Source organism: Simochromis diagramma, unplaced genomic scaffold (genome assembly GCF_900408965.1).
Source record: "Simochromis diagramma unplaced genomic scaffold, fSimDia1.1 OVJJ01000753.1, whole genome shotgun sequence".
In the NCBI taxonomy this organism is placed as follows: Eukaryota; Metazoa; Chordata; class Actinopteri; order Cichliformes; family Cichlidae; genus Simochromis; species Simochromis diagramma.
Genome location: NW_024387523.1, coordinates 11,558,838 through 11,582,575, shown reverse-complemented (window position 1 = coordinate 11,582,575; position 23,738 = coordinate 11,558,838). Strand labels below are relative to the sequence as shown.

At 40.9% G+C, this 23,738-nt stretch overlaps 3 protein-coding genes across 7 annotated transcripts; 2 read left to right on the top strand and 1 right to left on the bottom strand.

The window, feature by feature from the left end:
• Nucleotides 1–143: 143 nt before the first annotated feature.
• Nucleotides 144–7,364, bottom strand: LOC120726536 (ras-related protein Rab-5A). Of its 2 annotated transcripts, none has more exons than XM_040020175.1 (6): nt 7,190–7,364; nt 3,738–3,955; nt 3,364–3,515; nt 3,121–3,243; nt 2,544–2,637; nt 144–2,115 (listed from the first exon to the last, which is right to left on the bottom strand). In XM_040020175.1, the coding sequence occupies exons 2-6, from the start codon at nt 3,901–3,903 to the stop codon at nt 2,000–2,002; spliced, it is 651 nt and encodes a 216-aa protein (XP_039876109.1). In that variant the 5' UTR covers nt 3,904–3,955; nt 7,190–7,364; the 3' UTR covers nt 144–1,999. The 2 variants fall into 2 exon arrangements, with proteins under 2 accessions (XP_039876109.1, XP_039876108.1); XM_040020174.1 differs by having other exon boundaries at nt 3,738–3,958; nt 7,190–7,363.
• A 942-nt stretch (nt 7,365–8,306) lies between these two features.
• On the top strand, nt 8,307–13,613 carry otud6b (OTU deubiquitinase 6B). Its single transcript, XM_040020173.1, has 8 exons — nt 8,307–8,573; nt 9,701–9,849; nt 11,204–11,305; nt 11,546–11,746; nt 12,236–12,356; nt 12,448–12,509; nt 12,619–12,725; nt 12,988–13,613. The coding sequence occupies exons 1-8, from the start codon at nt 8,504–8,506 to the stop codon at nt 13,070–13,072; spliced, it is 897 nt and encodes a 298-aa protein (XP_039876107.1). The 5' UTR covers nt 8,307–8,503; the 3' UTR covers nt 13,073–13,613.
• Nucleotides 13,614–13,712: 99 nt separating this feature from the next.
• On the top strand, nt 13,713–20,503 carry lrrc69 (leucine rich repeat containing 69). Of its 4 annotated transcripts, none has more exons than XM_040020179.1 (4): nt 13,713–14,078; nt 14,212–14,338; nt 14,429–14,498; nt 20,233–20,503. In XM_040020179.1, the coding sequence occupies exons 1-4, from the start codon at nt 13,725–13,727 to the stop codon at nt 20,240–20,242; spliced, it is 561 nt and encodes a 186-aa protein (XP_039876113.1). In that variant the 5' UTR covers nt 13,713–13,724; the 3' UTR covers nt 20,243–20,503. The 4 variants fall into 4 exon arrangements, 3 of the variants coding, with proteins under 3 accessions (XP_039876113.1, XP_039876112.1, XP_039876110.1); XM_040020178.1 differs by lacking the exon at nt 20,233–20,503 and adding an exon at nt 15,142–15,281; XR_005694335.1 differs by lacking the exons at nt 13,713–14,078; nt 14,212–14,338 and adding exons at nt 14,658–15,206; nt 15,292–15,475 and having other exon boundaries at nt 14,380–14,498.
• The last annotated feature ends 3,235 nt before the right edge of the window (nt 20,504–23,738 follow it).

Genomic DNA, 23,738 nt, shown 5'->3' with positions numbered 1-23,738 from the left:
GTTGTTGTTAATAAACACTAGATACATTTATAAAGACCACCACTGATTATAATTTAACCATTTATATGTGTAAAAAAAAAAAAAGACAAAGAAAAAAAGGAACAGCAACAAAACTCCAAACCCAGATTGTAGCTGTTTTTTTCCCCCTTCCTGCTAACTGTACACTTTTTTATGATTATCTAGACAACTCCCTAGCAAGCATTAGTCCTGTCACTGGTAAATTGAAAAAGGTAGACTACACTGCAACACCTTATTTACAGTATATTATTTATATATTTATATTTATATATTTATATATATCACACTGGCTGAAATCATGACAAGATATATTCATGAGCATCATTAGTGCAAGGCATGAGTAAGACAGACCTGTAAAAAGAGTTATTTACTAAAAGTACTCTATGTGCATGTGTGTGTGTGTGTGTGTGTGTGTGTGTGTGTAACAATTAGGGGGGGTTGTGTGTCGGTGGGACAGAGTGTGTGCTTGACAAAGGTGTGGATGATGTGTAACAGACTGTGTGTGTTCATGTACAGTGATGTTTAGGTCTTACAGGGAGTAGGGGAAGGTGGGGAGGGAGACGACAAGTCAGTGGCGTGTGTGTGTTTAATTGTGGAAATGTGCGTTTAAAAAAAAAAAAGAAGCCAAAAACAACAAAACACACGGATAAATGCGTGTGAATAAGTCGAAGGATGTAATCTGTCACCAGACAGCAAACCCGGGCCGGGCTTTGTACAGAATGACACACCGCCGTGTCTAAAGCACTTTCTAATCAAGAGAAGATGTCAAACATTTATGATTCCGATATTAATTAAGAAGCAACTTTACATATTGCAACTCCCCACTCACTGCTATCACCTTCGATTTACCCCCAGTGCAAACCCAGCAGTCGAGCAACATTGACACAATGGAAAAAGTAACCGCACAAGAATAAATCGTTGAAAAACAGAAACCCAAGAGACCGCAGTATGACAACAAAAGGGTGGTCTACACAAGGTTTATGGACGGACACATCATGAAGTGGGCAGTTGGTGACACTGACGTGTACCGTAGAGGCCTCTGCGCTGTGCTTATAGACACAAGGGGATTTGCTGCGCAGCACTGGTCCTTGCAGACAACTCACAGAGTAAATACTGTGAAACATTGCACAATGCCACGAAGGACAGCTAGGAGCAGGCACGGGCCCAGAATGGAGACAAGGTGGTGTGAGAAGCTATGCACTAGTGCTACGTTGGGTTTAATGGAGGGAGTGGGGTTATAAGGACCAACTATTCTCTCCCCCCCCCCCAGCTACGAGATAAAGGGCCCTAGAAACAACAAGAGAGACAGAATCTACAATTTCTCTCTGCCCCCTCCACCTTTCCTCTTTCTGAGATTAACAAGAACACACTCCTCCAACCAACTTTTTCTGCTCTACTGCAGATTAAATGTGTAACTCTTTAACTTTTAGGCCGCCTAAATATGCTAGCATGTGCATCCACAAGTTTGACAAAATTACAGTAAACAATAATCAACAAAGTTATAAAAAATTGAACAAAAACAGAAGACTGGTATTAGAAATGCAACATTAAAGACTTAAGCTATCCCAGAAAAAGAGAAGTGATCACTTCCTCCAGATGAAACTCATGTCTACACGGTGTAAAGATGATGACAACGCGAGGAAGGGTGCTCTAATGTTTCTAATACCTGCGATCACTGATCTATCAATAATACGATAGATGTAACAAGCTCGATGGCAGAAAGTAAGACAAAGTGGTTAGGAGGCTTCCCCGGGTAGCAGCAGAACCATAATGGAGGAAAAGAGGCAGAGCCGCAAAGAAAGATCAGTGTGATGGCAATGAATTTGTTAAAAGTGGACGAGTGGGGTGGCGAGTGCAGGGCATATTTTCTTGTTTCAGAGAGTAGGTGACACATTGCATTAGTAACTGCAGTGGCATTTGGGGGCATTGACCACATTAGTTACTGCCATACAGATTGGTAGGGAGGAGGGTGTTCTTCATGTTAGTTACTGCAGCATGGAGCCTTGGCTGGCTGGGCAGCTTCTGTCAGGTCCACTCCCCGGCTGCGCCCAGTGTTTGCTCCTGCAGTCTGAGGCTCATTTTTTGGCAATCTCTTTGCTGGAAGAAATCAAAACAAAAAACAAACAAACAAACAAATAAATAATAAAACAATTTTCAGAAAAGAGAAGCTACAAATGATAAAAAAAAAAAAATCATTAACAAACACCTCAATCATGCTAGTTTGACCTTGTCCTCCAGTTAATTTTTAACTTGCATTTTAAGCAGGAACTGAAACCTCTTAGGAATTTGTGATTGTCCAAGCCTAACAGCAGCTTTGTAAACCTTGTGTACTTTTCAGCAGAAGAAAACTGGAGCTACAGTAGAAAGCCCAGGGTAGCAGAGAACATGCAAACTCCACACAGAAGGAGCCCTAAACTGGGCTTCAAGCCATCACCTTCTTGCTATGAGGGAACAGTTCTAACTCTGAATAACAGAAATGTGCAGAAAAACAAATATCTACAAATTGAGTCCTAAAAGTTACCCACCAATGGCCATAAATATCTCATTCACATTCATAGACGTCTTGGCCGATGTCTCCATGAAAAGTAAGCTGTTGTCATCTGCGTATGACTGGGCGTCCTGTTGACACAATGTAAACAAACTAATTTTTAATACATCCTCCAACACGCATTTCTTCAGGCATAGGAGAAACACAATTAGAGGATAATTAAAAATGGAAGTCATGGCTCTAGAATGCAGCGTCTGCTAGGAACGTGATCACCCATCCACCTATTTTCCTCCCCTCATCCAACTCAGTTTTGCGGTGGGACTGGAGACGGGTTGCCAACCTGTCGCAGGGCTAACAGAGAGGTACAGACAGCCATTCACACCATATTCACACCTATGAGAGATTTAGAATCACCAATTAAATAACTGTACTAACTACATGTGCTCGGACTGTGGGAGGAAGCTGGAGCACACGGAGATAAACCACGCAGACACAGGGAGAACATGCAAACTCCACACATAAAGGTCACAGAGATATTAGATTAAAAAAAAAAATAATAATAATTGTAAAATCATGAAAGCCTAAGACACAGTCTAAGGTTTGTCTAGACTGACCTGGAAGTCCACAGCTCTTTTGTTAGCCAGGTCAGCTTTGTTTCCTGACAGAGCGATGACTATATTAGGGCTAGCTTGTCGTTGTAGCTCCTTCACCCAGTTCTTGGCCCGTGCAAAGGACTCCTGAAAAAAACAAAAAATGAAGACACGGTACCACTTGTCAACATCTAATGCTACTTTCATGTTTTAACTTGCTCTACAAGTGCTCTGGAAGGCCTGGGTCTTAGTCAAGGATGAACGTGCCTCGTTTGTGATGTCGTAGACCACAATGGCAGCTTGTGCTCCTCTGTAATACATTGGTGCCAAACTGTGGTAACGCTCCTGGCCTGCAGTGTCCCAGATTTCAAATTTCACTGTTGTATCATCAAGACACACTGTTTGGGTTAGGAAGGCCGCTGTGGAGATAGGAAGAGACGAGTCATTTTTGCGTGATCATTAACGACACCAAAACTATATCTTTACGAGGTCATATAAACAAAAGAGATGATAAATGTGTCAACACAAAAGCATCAGTATTCTGAATGGGGACTTCTCAGGAAAACAAACTAACAAAACAAACAACAACAACAGAACTGCCAGGTTGTCAGAAACATCCTGATTTGATGACATGACCTTACCTCCTATTGTGCTTTCCTGGAATTCATGGAACTGGCCCTTGACAAAGCGAAGCACTAAGCTGGACTTCCCCACAGCTGATTCCCCCAACAGCACCAGCTTAAACTGACAGATCTTATTCCCTGCATTTGGTCCATTGGGTCTCGTAGCTCCTCCTCGATTGGCCATGACCTAGTCAGATCCCAGGTGTCCTGTGTGCCGAACCTCACTGTCGGGACTTCTGCTGCAGGAAGCACGAGAACAAACATGTTCACAGAATAAAAACAGATATTAAACTCTAAGAGATTTGTAATTTCTTTTCCCTTCAAATGCAGTTTAACAAGTCATAACAGGAATGGAACAGTTATTTTTGTATAGATTACAGTCTGACATTTAAGACAAATGAGCATTACTCATATATTAAAAACATGCAACAAATTTAAAAATATAAGATCAGCTTCCTCTGAAAATCATTATAAAATTACAAATCTTATGAAAACTAGAATCAGACTAATGAATAGGCTACTAGAAAAAAGTAACTAAATTAGGCAATCTTTTGACATTTTGACTGGGACATAAAAGTCAATGAAAATTCCTCAGAGAAGACTACATACAAAAAATGATACATCTCTTACTCATACTTGCACACATCAAAGTCAAGCATGCACCCACTGGTATCACTTCAATTTGTTGTGAATTAAGAAGGTTTTCACACACAGAGTGTTTCAAAGAAACAGGTGGTTTTCACACTGCAGTTTAGGCAACATGAAGAAATTTATGTGATCAATAAATTCAAATATAATTCATATACAGTGCATTGAAAATGATAGCCTGTATCAATTAGCTATCTTTTTTATCTGCAAATTATGGCTGTAAATGCAATTTTATAACGCTAATAACTGAATTATTCTGTGAACATTTCAAGTCAGTAAAAATAACATGCGAGCATTTCAAACACACAAAGGCCTGTTCTGAATGCATGTGCAATTTTTGACAGGGGATGCAGAAATTTCAGACACTTCTTCATGAATGTAACTTACAGTAACACCAGGAAAAGGAAGCCTTGTCATGAACTACAACAGTGATTCATGGCAAACTCGAAAGAGAGCCGGGGAAAGACCCACTCACATTACACAAGTGTGGTACAACTGCGAGAACCATTGCATGCATGCATACCATGCGTGAATGTAGTGCTTACTAACTTATTTGGGAATGAACAGCTCAGAATTTCTAAAAAACACAGACGGCTGTTGTAAGGAGATAATCACGGCTTATGTCTGGCCTTACAGGGTGAATTTAGTGGAATCTTGTGCCTGACCAAAAACTGGCCTTTCACCTCGCATCAAACTCACATATATGGTGCAGTGCAATAAAGCACAAAGCAACCTTTGTTAACCACACAAGTCACACTCTGTTGAGGAGAGGCATTAATCTGTGGTGGCCGTAGCCTCAATGGCAGTTTATAGAGATGTTGTACTGAATTATAGTATACTGTAAGGTAGCAGTACGTAATAGCATACGACACATTTGAGTGGCTGTGGCTTGAAAGGTTGATGGATAGATTCCCTGGCTACTCTAGACTGCATGCTGAAGTATCCTTGGGGAAAGCACTGAACCCTGAGTCGCCTGCAATCCATGCATTGTGAGCTAGAGTGCATGCAAATGATAGAAAAGGCGCTATGGTAAAGAAAAAAAAGCACTTGTATGCATTTATGTGTGATGGGATGAACGAGTAGTAGTAGCTGTGACTGCTCCAAGAAGAAAAGTGCTACTTAATTATATAAGTTAAGAGTTAACATGTGCTTATAATCTGCAAGATAACTAAGAGGATACAGCTATGAGTGTACTCTGAACAAAATTGCAAAAACAGGCAAGTCAGTCTATAAAGTAACTGTGCCAGGACTGCTTAAGTGCAAATGCAACAGAGCAAATAAAAAAAAATGTCTGTCATTACAAATGTGCGATTCACTTTTTATCTCCATATTTTTGCCTCCAAATCACTGACATCATCACCCTAACTTCTTCTTTCAGTGTCCCCTTCTTGCCTAAAAACTACAGTCGACTGGGACTTTGTGGTTATTGCCCCTAAGCTCATGGGGACTGGTTCAACAACTGATGATTTTAGATCAGCTCTAATGACATACCTGTTTTAGCTGCTTTTAGTTTAGCCTCAGGTCCGTCAGTGTTTGGTCAAACACACTGTAAATGTTTTGTACTACTGTTTTACTTGACTGTTTAGCATTGGTAGAATGCAGCTGTTTTCTGATTTCTTTTCTTAAATATTATATTTTATTATGTTCCCCGTTTATGTAAGCTCCATGTTTGTAATTGGGTTCTTAAGACGTGGATTACAAAATGAGTGTGCCTGTACGGCACTTATGGTCAACTCCAGTCATTTCAAAATGAGCTCTATAAATAGCATTTACTTTTTTTCACACACATTATAAACCTGTGCGTCACTAGCCCACATCTGTGGCAAACCGTTCTTACTTGTGTCGCAACACTAAAGGCTGAAGGCATTCATATACCAGAGTTTATTAAGGTAAAGATAACAGCCACCAGATTTCTGGGTCTATTTCAAATAAAGAGCTTTGGGGAAACGAGTCAATAAATTGACCGGCGAGGTCATGCCAAAACATTTCAACCTTATCTCAATCGACTTATCCTTGAGACGAAGTCTTGAAGACGCGCAGCAAGAAAACAAACAAGCTCCAGGAACTGGAATGAGAACAGTGACTGTATTTACCCACACTCATGACACGATTTGTCAACAAACGCTGCGCATTACACGACTACGACGCGTATATTTGGCTTGAACCCTCGTTACTTTGTTGACTATAAACACACTCGCTCTATGTTAGCAGTGGCTATCGGTCTGTTTTGATGTTAGAGGGGGCCGCCATTTTCCCCAAAGTGTTTTTGTTCTCTAGCTTGTTAGCGTTTATGCTGTTAGCAAAGCTTAGCATTCCTAGCTGTCTGTGGTCATTAGTCTCCCGACTGCTGTAAGGACATAAAAACAACACGACAGCTATCTGCATAAAACTAACGCCATTGTTTTTTTTTCTTTCGAATTGAAACCCTGATTGCCGGTGCTGTTTAGCTAATGTTGATTCAAGGGGAATAGCTGAGCCCCTCAATTAACAAACACTAACGTTAGCTTGCTGTCACTGTTAGCATTACACCCACTGAACCCAGTCCACCTATTAGCAAAGTCACTGTAAGCCTGCCATGCTACCTGCTATACCAGACATTATAAGCTTTTTGCTATTGGAATACAAGAGAACAAGCGGACTCGACAGGACAAAGGCCCGCATTTCTGCATCCCCCATGCCACCAAACACCATCGACATTAGCTGCACTTAGCTAGCGACATAGCTAGCTAACGAAGTCACCGATGACAACTAAACAAACGGCGGCGTCATGTCACCGAGCCAGCTGCAAACCACAACTCGTAGATTCGTGACAAGTACGTTACCTGAGAGCCAGGCGATGTACAACTTTAAATAGCACCGCTGCAGTTCGCACACAGAACCCGGGACACTGTGATGAGCTGGTGTCAGGGGAGGGGGGGACCGAGAAAACAATTTCAACAATCCTGTCACGTCTCCTCCTTTCTTTCTTCTCGCAACTTCCCCTTAGAACCAAAACACAAACAAGCTCTTCCGCTCCCCGTGCCACGTCACACGACACGCCCGCTAACAGGCAGACGGTGTATATAAAATTTGATTGACTGTATATTATGGTCTGCCCTCCAGGATCAGCTCTCGATATCTGTTTTTAATGAGATACAAATAAAATCAGACATTAATAATAATAAAAATTACAAATAATATTTTCATGCGTATTGGATCATACTGGATAATTTAACAAAAGGAAATCAGACACAGCTGATATTTAGATAGATAGACTCGGTACAATATAGATACCTTTTTCTGTGGGTTAAAGATGACCTTGTCACGAGGACAAAGGCATTTTAATAGTCACATACATTTTTTTCCCCTTTAATTTGAAATTAATATTTACAGACAAGTATTGTTATACCCTTTTGAAAAGAAGCATGCAATCTATTTTAGAGCCACTGGATCTTCTTGGCGTTTCTTCTTCTTTCATCTGCTCCCTTTAGTAGATCATCTGCCTCCATCTCACCCTACTTCTAGCATCCTCCTCTGTCACAAAGGCCCTCTGTATTCACTCCTTCACTGCATCCACAAACGTCCTTTCAGGTCTTCCTCTTCTCCTCCCTCCCGGTAGGTCCACATACCTTGTTCAGTATAACCACAAACCCTCATATTCAAAATATTTGTTTTCTTTCTCATGTCTCAGAGGGTTATTGTTATTCCCCAGGTTGCAAACCAGTGGTAAAGATCTAAAAACAAGATACGAAGAAAGAGGAAACACTTTTTCCTGTCCACTCTTAGATAAAGATGATATTAAATGAACACGACGTGTCTAGAAAATATATTTATTTAAAATATATTTAATAAAATGTATTAAAATAAAGAACGTAGTCCCGAGACAGCCTGGAAATGTAGTACACAACATACCGAGAGGTGGCGGTATAGAGACAATCTCGGAGTTTATCTTTGGCGAAGAAGAAGAAGCCCCACCCTCTCTTCCGGATAAGGCCATATCAGCACGTTTTATTTATCGTTCACTGTATTTGTGTGCTTTTATCTTGTGCTAATGATGAGCTACATTTTATAACAAGTCATTAATAACACATATGGTAGTCGGGTTCATGTACCTCGTAAGCACTGTCAGTGGTTGACCTTAACAGCAGCATCCAGTCATGGAGGAGGTGGAGACACCAGAGGAGCTCCTGGCAAAGCAGCACCGCAAGGAGAAGAAGGATCTGCAGGGTAGCTACTTTTAACAGTGCTCTTTTGTTTGGTGGGCTAACATTTCAGCCTTTGCTGGTAGCTAGTTAGCGTGCCCGTGTGTTGTTTATGTTTCGGAGTGTTTAGTCTCACTTTAGCCGCTATTAAGTGACCAGCAAGTAAATAAATAATGGTCACCGCAGACGTTTCTGTGGTTACTATTGTGAGGCAACTGCCAGCCTTATCGCGTAGTTTGTTTTGCTTTTAGAGTAATAAACCTCTAATACACAGATCACTGTTGGGAGAAACGTTTAAGGATTTGATGACTTTAGCCCAGGGGGTGTCCAACATAAGGCACGAGGGCCGGATTCGGTCTGACAAACACACCAATCCGGCCCCACCGGCTTTGGAAAATGTGATTTGTATTTTAATAAGCTTTATAGTTTTTCCGAATGAAAAAGATCTTCACCATGGCATTTCATACTACATCCAAGTAATTAGGTAATAGATAAGTAATTAAACAACAGAAAAGAAATAAAAATAGAATTTTGTCAATTAACAAAGCTTTCTGTTTTAAAGGAAAAGTCTTGCAAGTTAGCCACCAGAAATGCTTCTGTAATTTTACACCTTTGTTTCCTACGGTTTAAACCCAAAGAGTCATTTTGAACGATTTATTTCATTTGCTACTGCAGTATTTCTTTATCATGTAGAAAAACTGAGATATTTTTTGAAATTGCACTTCTTTGTCTTATTTTTAGATGTCTCAAGGATTAAATTTGTGGTTTAAGTGCTTTACACTGGCTGAAAGAAGGTGTTTCACTGGTCTGGCTCACTTACTATGAAAGTTGGCTGTATGTAGCTCATGATGTAAAATGAGTTGCTGCTTTAGCTGACCACTGATATCAAAACATTTCTTTCACACGCCACATGTTGCAAAATAATTAATAATGTCTGATAATGTAAAATCAGCTGTTTGTGCAGTTGGTGTAGACAGGTGCAGAAACATTTTAATCTTTTTTTTTTAGGTGCATTAGTGCTATCTATGACAGTGTATCCTTCACTATGTTGGCAGTTTTGTGCATGTATAACTTTTCTAACCAGTATGCAGCATCATCTGTATTGTTGTGTTGTACTGTTTTGTTTGATGGTCTGCTTTGTGTCATTTTCAGCTAAAGTCCAGGGCATGAAAAATGCAGTCCCCAAAAATGACAAGAAGAGGAGGAAACAGCTGACAGATGAGATCTCCAAACTTGAGGCTGACCTGAGTCAGAAACATGAGGAGGAATTCAGGCAGCTCAAAGCAACAGCTGACACAAAGGTAACTTATTATGTTTAGATGGTCGACAAATCGGGTAGAGTTTGATTAGTAATTAATGTAGAAGCACTCTTTCATAATGGGGTAACAAGTGTAAGATGGAAAAGGAAAGAACACAGCTGTTAAAATGTTTTTGTATGTGTTCAGTATACATTCAGTATGTAAATGATTGTAGTCTTTGTGCTGTATCAGCTGCAATTTACAATAGGGCTGGGTATCATCACTGATTTCTAGGTCAGTGACGATATTGATTCAATCCACGATTCGATTCGATTCAATTCGATTTAAATCTGGGAAGTTTTGTCTCAGACAGTCAGAAATATTATAATTCAGATCCGTACATTCACATATTTTTGTATCTATAAAAAGGAAGCTGACACATGCAAGACTTTATCAAAGGTGTAAACATCACAGCAGATGCCTTTGTGTCAAAGTAGCTGAAGATAAAACAGAAAAACATGATGGTGATTTTCCTGGCCTGGGATTTTATAAAAATATTCTGCAGTACATCAAAAACGAAAGAAAACCATTAATCAACATATGACAGCGGTTTTATTAGAGACACGGCTAAACGTTTTGTATTTTGCATAATTTTAAAAAGTTTACATTTGTTCAGAAGCCTGTTGAACAGCAGAAATGAGGCTTTCTTTCCGGAAGTAAGTAAAAGGAAAAAAAAACAGCGGCCGACAGCGCTGTAAACAACGGTAGACTTGTGCGTAACAAGCAAGCGAATAATGCAGAAAACAGATTTTTAGACGGGAAACTGATCTTGAAGTATACAGAGAGAGAGAGAGCTGTGCATGAAGTGTGATTTTTATCGTGGTGGAAGCAAAACAGCAAAAGTCAGAGGGAATTCATGACGATGTTTATGTGAAGCTTAGTTTGGATTTTCTTTTGCTGCTGGTTCAGTCAATATTGTTTGGAGAGAGATAAAACTAACAGCTTTAGAATCAGCGCAAAAAGGGCGTAAACACAAAGCGTGGACCCTGCCGAAACATCGGAATCAGCGAGCTGTCGGCTTTCAGCCCCGACCGTGTCCGTGCCGTCGGGTGAGAAAGGCGACATCTCACTGATTCTGATCTGCGGGTCCGCGCTTTGTTTTTACGTCTTTGTGCAGAATCCGTGTTCCTGCTCTCATTTACTGTTTTAAATGTTTGGTGGTTGTTGAAATTTTGTGAGGTTTAACCTGAGATTCTGGCGTTTCTGGCAAAATAAATTAATATTAAAAAATTGATTCAGGATTTTAATGAATCGATATCACGTTATCCAAGCCAGAATCGATTTTAATCGATAAGTCGATTATCAAAACCCAACCCTAGTTTACAACATAACCATTTCTCTCTTTACTCAATATTAGAAGGTGGAAGAGGTCATAAATGGAGTGGAGACTGTAAAGGTGGAAGATGGAGAACAAGAGGAGGCGAAACAGCCGCGAGTAACCAAAGCCCAGAAGAGAAGGGTGAGGTGCAACTTTAAAGACTTGTGTGTTGTCGAACTTTTATGCATTTACATTTTAGGTTTTCCTGAAGAAGAACACTTAGAACTCATAGTCAATCGTCCTTGTTTACCACAGTTCACATTCATGATGTCTCTGCTTTAGAGAGGTGTCTGATGATCAGTTCTGCCTGCTAGATATAAGTTGGAGTCTAATAAATCACCCGTATTTACCTGCTTTTGACTTTTAAATGATTTCGTATAGGACAAAAAGGCTGCACAGGAGAAGGAGAGGGAGATCAGGATAGCAGAGGCTGAGGTGCAGAACCTGCAGGGTGTGAGACATCAGGAGGGTTTAAAGCTGGTCCAAAAACTGGCCCAGCAAAAGCTTCAGATCAAGGAGATCTCCTCTGATGGCCACTGCATGTACCGTGCTATTGAAGATCAGCTGACACGGCGATCAAAGGTACATGTTGTTATAGAGGCATCTTCCGCAGCATGTCTTTTGTCCTGTCTTCCTTCTCTCACCCAACTGGTCATGGCAGATGGTCGCCCTTCCTGAGCCCTGACCCTCTAAAGCCTGGAGGTTTCTTCCTGTTAAAATGGAATTTTTCCTTCCCACTGTCGCCAAAGTGCTTGCTCATAGGGAGTCATATGATTGTTGGGTTCTTCTCTGTATGAGTTATTGTAGGGTCCACCTTACAATATCAATTGTCTTGAGGCGACTGTTGTTGTGATTTGGTGCTGTATAAACAAAATTGAATTGAATAATAACTGTAGCTGTAGTTTATATACTGAGTCAGGAATTACATAAGAAATTGAGCATTGCTGACAATCTTTGACACCTTCCGTGTTTGGAGTCTGTACAGCTTGTCATACAGAAAATGACTCAATGAGAAACTGTCAAGTTTAGACACACAGAACACATTTTCTACTGCATTCTGTTCTGTTTTAGCTCCAATTACCCACAAGTGTGAAGGAACTGCGATCCCGCAGTGCCGAGCACATGAGAGGCCATCCTGACGACTTCCTGCCTTTCCTCACCAACCCAAGCACAGGTGACATGTACACAACAGGTGAGACCATCTGTGTTTTTGGTAATGAAAGTAAAACTTTCACTGCTATATTTGTTAATATTCAATTGACATGTTTGTCTTTTGCTTCCAGATGAGTTTGAGAAATACTGCAGTGATGTGGAGCACACATCAGCTTGGGGTGGACAACTGGAAGTGAGTTCCTCCTTAACTGTCATATACTGTACTATACACAGTGAAGTGTTTTGTTGTACTTTTCAATTCATTTTAATAATGTATTTTTTTAATTTATCAAATTTTGCAGCTTCGAGCTTTGACGCAAGTTCTTCATTTGCCGATCGAGGTGATCCAGGCGGACTCTCCTACCATAAAAATTGGGGAGGAATATGACGGCGAACCCATCACACTTGTGTAAGAATGTTTCCAAATATGTTTTTTGCTCAGAGTACAACACTGTCAGTAAAAATGTGCAAATGAATGTAGTTGTAGTAAACATTTAAACATTTTAAATTTGCAATCACAAATTTACAAACACATTTTTCACTACTGCCAGTCTAAATCCAATCTGACTGTTTGGATTTTCGTGTAACTGCATGTCAAAGCTAGGAAACTGATATACTGCGTTATTTTTTCCTCCTATACAATAACCTTTTCTCTGTCTCTTTGCTTGTAGCTATATGCGGCACGCTTATGGTCTAGGAGAGCACTACAATTCTGTGGAACAGCTAAAGGACCCAGTCAATGCTGAGGACAGCTGAGAGAGAGTTAACATAAGGCTGTTGGCGTAATGCAGAGAGTGTTCAAACTTCTAACACAAAGCACCCTAAAATATGACATATTTGAAGGGAGACCCCTGGTCAAGCGAGACATTGCTGAGCTCAACAGAGAATGCTTCTGTTTTCACATCGGTTAAATGTCTGTGTTGAAGTCAGATACGGAGAGTGAAACCTAAATGAATACATAACTTCTAATGTATAAACGATAACATTGTGTTAATCATGATAATGATAATAAAAAAACACAATGTGTGAAAAGATTTTACATGGGTCACCCCTGGCTAATCCTAATGATTACAGGGTTACCTTTTAGCTCATTTTCAGAGGCATCGCTGAATCTTTTTTTTTTTTAAGAAAAAAAATACAGTTCCACTCATGCAGTTGAGGATTCAGGAGCTGCTTATCATGTGTGACTACCAACCAAATGTGGACAACGAGTGGTTGTTTTCAGTGTTGTTTGGCTGAAATGGGCTGTTAAACGTGTAAATGATACCAAGTTACATAAATGCATACAATACCATGAGTGTGTGTGTGTCACAGCTTTATTCTGAATGTTTCTAATGAGCATCCTTGTATTCCTCATAGGCACCACAATTTATATACCATGCATTAAAAATGAAAAACCCTCACTGTCATGGTAAAACTGGCCGTTATAATCAATCCACCCATATTTAACAGTTTAATATCCAGCTGTGTCCACCAGAGGTCGCAGCTGCTCCGGATCAGATCTTTGACTTGTCAAAGAGCGTGCTGTTGCCACGGTAACTCCACAGAACGTTACGATAGGCGTAAAGAAATGGCTAAAAGGGAATCGGCGGCTAGAAAGTGGGTGATAAGGGTTTTATATGCCCGAGCAACCTCTTTAAATTTGAGCTCGACGCACATAAAGGAAGTTCCCAAGTGCGTTTCCAGACTCACAAACCTGTCAGTCCTGTTAAACAACAACTCCATCACAGGCCTTCCCACTGAGCTGCTCTCCTTACATCAAGTGAGTCTTCTCGCTTCGTTTGTTTGCTCGCAGCTTATCTATTTGCTGGAAAATTGCCAAGGTGCCACTTGAAATGTTTTACACATCACGCAGATTTGTGATTAAATACTTTTCCTCCTGCAACGCCCGAAAGCTGGCTGAGCTGAATTTAGGAAATAATGCCTTGAAGGAGTTTCCCGCTGTTCTGGGCCATCTGGAGTCCTTGAAAAAGCGGTACCTGTTCAGAAACCAAATTACTGTAGTGCCACCTGATGTGATAGGTAGGCTCTTACTGGTTTTGTATGATTAACACAAAGCTCCAGTCATCTGTGTGTGTGTGTGTGTGTCTGTGCAATATTCATGTTTTACAGGTGGCTTCAAGAACCTTGTCCTCAATCTGAACCACAACCAGATTCAAAGACTTCCGCCAGGGATTAAAAGGTGCAATATGACTCCCTATATCCGCAATTATAGGTTCTGAAGTCAACAAAGCATTTAATGACAGTTTAATTCTGATACACATGTGCACACATTGTGAAAATGCTGCAAGTAAACCCCCCTCCTCTCAAATTCAAGTCTGACTATGCTTGAACACCTCAGCGTGCTGGACAATAAGCTGGAGGAAGTTCCTGCAGAGTTTGGTCATCTCACTCGCTTGTCTGAGATAAACCTAAACTTCAGCAAGCTGTCCTGGCTTCCTCGGCAGCTGTACCAGTGCAAAGAGCTGACAAAGCTGTATATGCAGCCAGAAACTACTTGGCCAGCCTACCAGAGGAGGGTTCTCATAAAATCCCACACCAGTTACCTGTTGAGTTTTCCATGTTTTTTCTTTTCTTTTCTTTTCTTTTCTTTTCTTTTCTTTTCTTTTCTTTTCTTTTCTTAGTCAGCAAATCAAGAGTTTTAGGAAAATCAGTAATTTGATTGGCCACTCACACGATCTAAATTTCCCTGAAGTTAATTTTTGACTGAAAATAGTGTTCCTATATTGATAAGGTAGCTTTTAAGATATTTGTGTCAAGCTGTATCTCTGCTTCTACTTTTGTACTGTGAAATAACTTGGCCGTAACGGAACTGCACTGTGAAGGGAACAGGTTTGTGCAGTGTGAGCTGATGACTTCGGTGCAGTATGCTGAAGTACTTATATTAAAGGTAAATGTCAGTCTTTTAAAAACATAGATATTTTGCTCCTTTAATGCTGGCTTTGTTTCCATATCACTGTTTCCTTTTGTACCAGCAGGAAGTGGTTGTTAGGTTTGTATTGCGGGAGGACAGGAACAGGTTCTCTCTAATCCATGTGATGCTTCCCCACTATCCAAATCTAAAGACGTCTGCTGGATACCGCCAGTTCTTGTGCGGTCTGCTGCAGCCCCTTCCTCACCACCTGGCTGCATTGTGTGCATTATGTAAATCTAAAGAAGGTGAATCCATTGTTTTTTCCCTATTCTAGTTGCATAATTTCAACAACATAATTCTGTGACACCTGCTAAAGCAGATATGACTACATTAGTATGCAATACGGCTGAAAAATGCTACATACATAATGACTGAAGTAGGTAAATGAGCTCTGTTGCCTTTGTGTTACAGGACATGAAAATGAGGAGTATGCTCACTATTCTAGTGCGTGCCCTTCTCTGTTCATACAGGTGCTTTAACACAGAAGGACACGCCTACTTTGGTGTTGCTACAAGATAAATACAAGTTTATTTAAAGATACAGTCTTCTTTTTCATCTCATACATTTTTTTTCATCTCTTAAACTGAAGGCACAAAATGTTTCAATGAATATCAAAGTGATGTGTGTAGGTCTGGAAGCATACATGGATTCATTCCTCAGTGATTTTGTCCTTTAAATTTATTTGACATTTCACTCTGTAGCCACTAGATGGCAGCAAATGAACATTGATAGGACCCTCGTTTCAATGGGGCTCTAAAATGCAGGCTTTATGCCAGCTACAACGATGTAAAATCCTTGAAAACAGATAAAACAACACAATTAAAAAAAACTTTATTTACAAATACTTGAACATAAAACCTTTGTGAGAGAATACCCGTCACACCTGTTTTTCTCAGTAAAGAGATAATTCTGTGGAGTCCTTCACTGGGTTTAACCCGCGCAAAATCTATATGAAGACCCGTTTACATTTAGCAATGGAATATTTTATTTTTCTGTCTGTGTCCACCTTGGCACATCCTTTTCCCATCAGCGCTGATCAAACTGCACAGCTATAGCTGCCCCATCTCTATCGGCTTCTACAGAAAGTGGCATCTGTTCCAACCTGCCAGACAAGAGAAAGATAGAGAGAGGGAGGGAGGGCTAGAGAGAACTTCATTTCTAGCAAATTAATTTCCCATCCACGCCTCCAGAGCTTACTAGCTCGTTCGCTAGCTGCTGCGGCCGCTGCTGCGTGTGTCTGCTGAGTCGGAGCCTCATGCATAATGCATCAGGTTTAATTGCAAACCCAGAAACTAATGACTTTGGACTGGTTAACAGCAGGGGAGCCATACATCTCGAGCAAACTGAATGAAAAATCAGCTCAGAGGAGAGAAAAAAAGGAGCCTAGCCCCTAATTGATGAATAATTGAAGCGGCGAGCTACAGGGCATAATTGTGACATTTTGTTTCAATCAATTTCCAAGTGGTGTGGGCGAAAGTGCACTTAAAGGAAAAAAGCAATGACAATGAATGAGAATGAAAGGGAGAGATGGAGAGCGCGGACGGTGATGGAAATGGACGTTGTGTCTTCAGTCATTGTTACGACATTTGCTGGAGCAAAAAGGCAGGACTGGACCAAACGCTTTTATCTCTCCCCCTCTCTCTCTGTATAGGTTTATCTGTCAGACCCCTGCTTTGCTGTAGTTGGGTTGCTTTTAAAAAAAACCCTCAGCTAATGGATCCGTATTCTTGAGTCATTTTCACGTACCACATTCATTTTAAAAAGAAAGAAAGAAATGTGAAGTTGCTCGAGTGGACATGCTTTTATTTCCTTTTTCAGTCAACCTAATTAGTTTATTGGGAGAGTACGAGGGCCAGGTCACAGAACTGAACACCACGCAAGTCAGTCTTGAACTATCGTGTGAGGCCACAACGCCTCGTGATTTTATTACTGCACACGGGTGCTGTGATCTCAGCTACACTTACATGTAAAATGATCACTCAGAGAGAAAGTTAGGTGCAGCACAAGGTCTTTTACTTTTTCTCTCCCACAGCGCACTGCTGCTCTCTGTCGCTCTCTGAAGCCTTACTGGCCGCTCGACCAGTGGGCGCAACAGAGAGAGGAAGAGTGCTGTTCCTCTTCCAGGAGACACTGCTACTACACTATGGAGCTAGTATTAGGTTAGGGCTACGAAACTAAAACTATTGACCAGCTTTATATCATTATTTACATCTTCACAATGGACAAAAATCTATGTATATATTTGAGTACTTTATAAGGCCACAACTGATAAATAGGTCATTGCAGCTGGCATCATACTAATGGGTGAAAGGGCAACAGTGTGTGCCTTCTTGCGGGCAGCAGATGTTGGGTCCTGCAGCAGTGCAGCAGCAGCCGCACTCACTCAGTGGCCTCAGGACTTGTCTGTTAGTGGGTCTGGTGTCTGGTCTCTGGTGTCAAGCTTTATGCGCGTCTTTGCACGTACAAACACACACACACACATCCCTTTAACGCACTACAGAGGAGCAGACACGCTCACTTCACTCGCTCTGCACCGATGGCACATCATCACAATATTTTTTCCCCACATAGCGTTGTTTTCATCATGTTGTTTCACAAAACGCATAGTCACACACACACCCCCACCCGTGTGCACATGCATTCCTTTTCCATATCACTGAGCTCTTCCTTATGATTGCCACATACAGAGTGTGCTGCGTGTTTCTTAACATCACGCGCAGCATGATTGACGTGTATGGAAATGAGGAGGTTACATCCTCAAAGGAGATACCATACGGATGGGAGCAGCACACTGATGAGAGGCATCTACAAAAGGCGCTTGTAAATTCCTGACATGCCTAACATATGTTAATGAGCCATTCTCTCGCTCTGATATAATTACTGCGAGGGGATATTGCCTTTGGTGAAAATATCCGTCTCGCATGGCATGGCTACCTCATGGGGGTGAAAAAAAAGTAAAGAATGATAAAGTAGCGGGGGCATAAATTCTCATTTACCATGCTTGGAGGTAAAGAGAGTGATGTTGGCAAATTCACTCAGGATGATATATTGGGGACAAGGCACCTTAGGTTCATTACATACTTCCTTTGTTAAAGCGCCTTATGTAGTCTTGCATCGTTTGTTTGGAGGTATTTAGTCTGTCTTGTCATTTGGAGCATTTACTTTGGATGTTTGAGCTTACATTGTATCTTGGGGCCAGAAAGGCAAGTGACATGTAAACTGAAATATAAGATTAGATACTAGTTGTTTATTTGGTGTTAAAGCTCAATACATCACTACTATTATCCCTTCTGTATATGAATCCCCACCTTTTAGTATCTTAAATATATTATGCTTAAATTGGACATATTATGCTTTCGCTTAGTTTCTGTCATATTGTTACAATGGTGGATGCTCATATTAAACATGGTAAATGGCCTGCATTTGTATAGCGCTTTACTCAGTCCCTAAGGACCCCAAAGCACTTTACACTACATTCAGTCATTCACACACTGGCAATGGTAAGCTACATTGTAGCCACAGCTGCCCTGGGGCACACTGACAGAGGCGAGGCTGCCGGACACTGGCGCCACTGGGCCCTCTGACCACCACCAGTAGGCAAACATGGGGTTAGTATCTTGCCCAAGGATATTTAGCATGCAGCCAGGAGGCAGCCTGGGATCGAACCACCGACCTTCTGATTAGTGGCTGACCTGCTCTGCCACCTGAGCTACAACCACCCCATAGCCACCCCATAGTGTTTGACTCCTTTAAATGCTCAGTTTCAGATTTGTTTTTTTCTTCTCTTAGCTCTCTCTGGCATCAGAGTTTATATCCTTAATCTTATCTTCTCAGGGATAGAAGCCCCTCCCACCTGCTATTGAAGCCTTCTGTTTGCTAGGGGCAGCCAATCAGAATAAAGTTTGTTTTAAATGGTGCTAAAGTGTGATGCTTTTTTAATTGAGGGGATGCATCTAGGTCCAATGGAATTTAAATAAGACTTTTAACTGTGAGTCATGCAAAGCTACTTTGACAGTGTCCAACATTCAAAATGTGGAACTGGAAATGACCATAATAACTCCCTTTAAAGCAAAGGATTTCCAGCTCACTCCAGAAACAAACACCATGATGTGATATGCCCGGTCATTCGGTCATTTTCAGAGACCCAGCAAAGCCAAGATTGTGGTCTTCACCAGAATTATTTGACAATAGCTCACGTGGATTCCTCATCTTCTCTCCTTGGGGCAGCAGCACAGGGTCTATTGAAATGTGTAGCACTGATTGCTGAAGTAGGGGTCTTGTGAATGGAGAGAGGGGAACAACAGGCATTCGATAGCGAGCGGTGGACCGGTGTCATAGCCAGGGGTGTGCACCACTCCAATCACTAGATTCTATTGTTGTGCATTGCTGCCCATGACAGATCTTGGTATCGAGCCACTGGCAGAGTACCAGAGCATTGTCTGGTTGACAGCTGCCCCAACAATCCTGTTGTGTTACTAATGAGTACGGGCACTAGAGGGCAGTGTGATTCTCTGCTGGCTCTCGACCAGATGGGAGAGAGATGCACTGATGCACACAGCACACTGAGATATGCCTGACGAGTCTAAGAGATAGAGCAGTTAATAAAAGCAAGAACAATGAGCTGTTATTGGAATTCAAAGCTTTATTGGAATCTACGCATCAAATCAAAACATTCAAAGACATGTTTGACTTTTAAATCTTATCAGTGCGACCAAAGATTCGTTGGTGAGAAGGGAGAAAGTTTCATTGCATTCATTGTTGCATAGCAATAGGAAAAAAATGGCAAAGACACCAGATGTACAAGACAATAACTGCAGAATCTCTTTATCCAAATCGACACAATGCAACAAAAGAAGTTCCCTCATACAGGCGAGAAAGTAAAAAGTAATAATGTAGACGAGCTAGACTTGAAGTGCACCCGACTGTCAAGAAATGCTGCAAAACAAAGCCATCCAGGCTTCTTACTACTCTTTTGTTTTTTCTCTTCTTTCTCTCACCATAGAATATTGTAAATGAACAGAAGCAAGTAAACTGCCTGTCCTTTGAGGTTACAAGGAAGTGATACCATTACTGAACCGTTCCTCATTAGAGGGGGTGTAAGACAAGAACCCAGCCGTCAGGCCAGCTCCCTGTCTCTGGCAGTTCTGGGTCACCACCAGCCACACTGCAAAAACCCCCCAAAAACAACCACCATTACCAGACTGCATTTGCTGCAGAAATCAGACAGAAATGCTGCAGCAACATCAAAAGAACAAATAAATCTTTAATCTTGAGTGTCTTTGAATCTCTTCAAAAGTTTCCTCGGGTTTGGTAATAACACAGGGAGCGTGGAGAGGGACAAAGATTGTGTGTTTCTGTTTGTTCGGGATGGTGATTGTTTTTATGTTTGGGGAACAAACAACATGGGAAAATGAGGCTGAAAGAGATGTTGATGCTGCATTGTATCTTTTGATCTTACTTACTCAATAGCTATCAGAAGTAGCATCTATGTGATGTGTTTTTATGTTTATTTTGATGCAATTTTCCAAGATTTAATCACCTTATACTTTCTAATGTATTGTCACTATCGGATTTCATTATTCAAAACAAATGAATTCAGCCTGTCAGATCCACCTTGACGAGCATGCTGAGTCGACCCGAGGACATCTATCAGTTCCAGAGCCGCTCCACTTTGTCACCAGTGTGACTGACAGCGCGCAATCTGAAAACCCGGCTTTGAGGTCATGTGATGGCCACTGAAGCATACCCACAAGAGCGGAGCGGCAAGCGGGTGGGACACCAGGTAGAAGCATCTGCTCTGGGTTTTTCTAGAACACACACTGCCTGTGGCGCTGCAGGCTTGGCTGGCCAAACATCTGTCTGCAGTGTGCAGGCCGGCTGGATGAGCAGACCCACAACCCAGCCAGCCAAATGAACGTCCTGCACACATGAACGTCCTTCAGGAATATGTGGGTTAATGTCTTCGTTATCTCAGCTGTACGTTACTCGTTCCTGTCGGGGTATCACTTTTTCCAAAGCTGCTGTTGGTGTTTGTTTTTCGTTCTGCAGCGATCCCTGAAGATAAAGACCACATCCTCTGAAGTTGCTTGTTTGTTAATGCTTCGTTTCTTGTGAAGCAAATTTATTCTCCCAACATCACATGGCTCAGAGTACCGTTGCCGCCAGTGAACTCTATCCGTGCCTATTTAAACCAAATATTTGCCTTTGTTTTAACAGTAAGATGCCATGTATATTCTTAACATTGAAGAATTTTACATAGTCATGAAAATGGTTGCTCAGTTTGTATTTTCTAACCCTCTGAACAATATGTTTTGTATTTCCAGCAGACCTGATGTTGTAAATACGGGTATTACATGAATGAATTTTCTCAGCACAGCGAATAGGTGCTGACTCTCTGCGCGAAAACATTCTGGGGATTGTACTGTGTTGTGCAAAAGCTTTAGGCATCAAAGTAAAGTCCGCATTTTTTCAAAAGACATAGTCCTAACGTTAATAGTTATTCATATATTCATACAAATTGCAGTAAATTCTCAAACTAACTTTAAATAACTTGTGTTTTTAAGATAAGCAGGTTCTAGCTATACTATCCTAAACGGAGTCAGTGTTTTTGAGGTCTGGGCTAAATGATTCCTTGAATTTAAACTCTTTGTAATTATGTCTATGCCTGCTTTTAAAATATCCATACAGCACTGAAGATGGCCAAAATTCTGCACGACATCATATTGAACAAGCCTACAGTCCTTCAAGCACATTAGGCACGATGCTGCTTTTGAGCTAAATGCTAGCATCAGAACGCTAATGCTACAGTCACAAAAGGGAAAACAGTTGGGAGACTCAACAAGACCTAAATGACTGTAACTGTGTGCAATGAACTTGAGATCTCGTAGCCTTTGAAATAGTCCATTCAACAATGAGGAACAGGTCTGCAGCCACTCGCAGGAACTTGCCATCTTCAACAACTTTGGTGAGTCGAGATGGTGATAAAACTGCAACAAGGTGGAGTTAGTTTGCTTTCAGTTTGCAGTTGAATGGGGTTAAGATAGCAGTTACTTTTCATCTGTTTTGTTGCCATCTGCGTAGACATAAATTCACATCAGCTACTTACATCCAGAATTCAACCAACCAGTCATTTGCTAATCTCTCTGAGAGTTACTGCAGGCAAGTCTGTTTGCCTTGCAGTCCAAAGGGGTTGCACAGAGCTTTGAGCGTGCAACACTCTCAACCTTCTGCACAAACAACTGGTCGTTGCAACTACTCTCCTAGCAACAGTGTTGGTCAAGTTACTTGAAAAAAGTAATCAGTAACTAATTACTGATTACTTCCCCAAAAAAGTAATCCAGTTACTTTACTGATTACTTATTTTCAAAAGTAATTAATTACTTAGTTACTTAGTTACTTTTTAAAAACACGATTTACAACCTGAAGAGGTGATAAAGCGATAGATCTTTCAGCCCAATTCTACTTTTTCTGCATAATCCATCATACAAAATGTAATCAAATGGAAAAGTCTCTGTTTTTTTAACTTGTTTTATCAGTTTTAATCTTTTAACTTTATGCATCAAGCAAAAATTTAATTATATGCAACATTCTCTGACTTAGAATAAATTAGTTTAACATTTAAACCTATTTTCTGCACATTCCAGCACATAAAATAAAATATTTTTTGTGTTTACACTCACTCTTTCAAATAGATGCAAGTAAAACACAGCAGAAAATAAATAAAGTCAAAGACTCAGCGGTCCTGTTGCTCTATTTTCACCTGTAAAGCAGGACTGTGGTAGGCGGAGGTTTACCCTGGTGCAGGTGTGCCGCGGTCAGTTGAAGAATCCGCGAGTTTCTCTGCGAGTTTCCCATTACGTCGTTGCGCACTCGGTGCTTGCTTGGAAGTTTAGGGGTTTTTTTTCGCTGTAAAAAGTTTTCTTCCCACGCATGATGGACGCTAATGTTTTTGTCACTTTTTATGGAATCAAACTCAAAGTAAGGTCAGTGCTTTAAACGCTGCAAGCTCATACTCTCTCCCACAATCTATATATGATCCATTGTTGATCTGCACACAGCTGTTGTCACCAACGGCGCACTCGCTTACGTCACTGTCATGAGACATTCTGCAAAAAAGTCATGGTTTTAGTAACGCAGTAACGCAGCGTTCCTAGAAAGTAACGGTAATCTAATTACCGATTTTGCAATAGTAATCCCTTACTTTACTCGTTACTTGAAAATAGTAATCAGATTACAGTAACGCGTTACAAGTAACGCGTTACTGCCCATCTCTGCCTAGCAAAGCAATTCAACAATTTAACCATGGAATCACAGGGAGCCGTCCTATTTTTAGTCCCGTGTGACTTAGTACATGCTCATGATGACAATTAGCATCCTTACATTTGCTTTTTTTTTTACTCCTTCCATAAACCACAGCTAAAAGGGATGCAATTTTTGATGATTTTATTAAGAATCATAACAAATTACGATTTTGACCTGATGATGCCTCTAAATGGTGAGATAACTGAT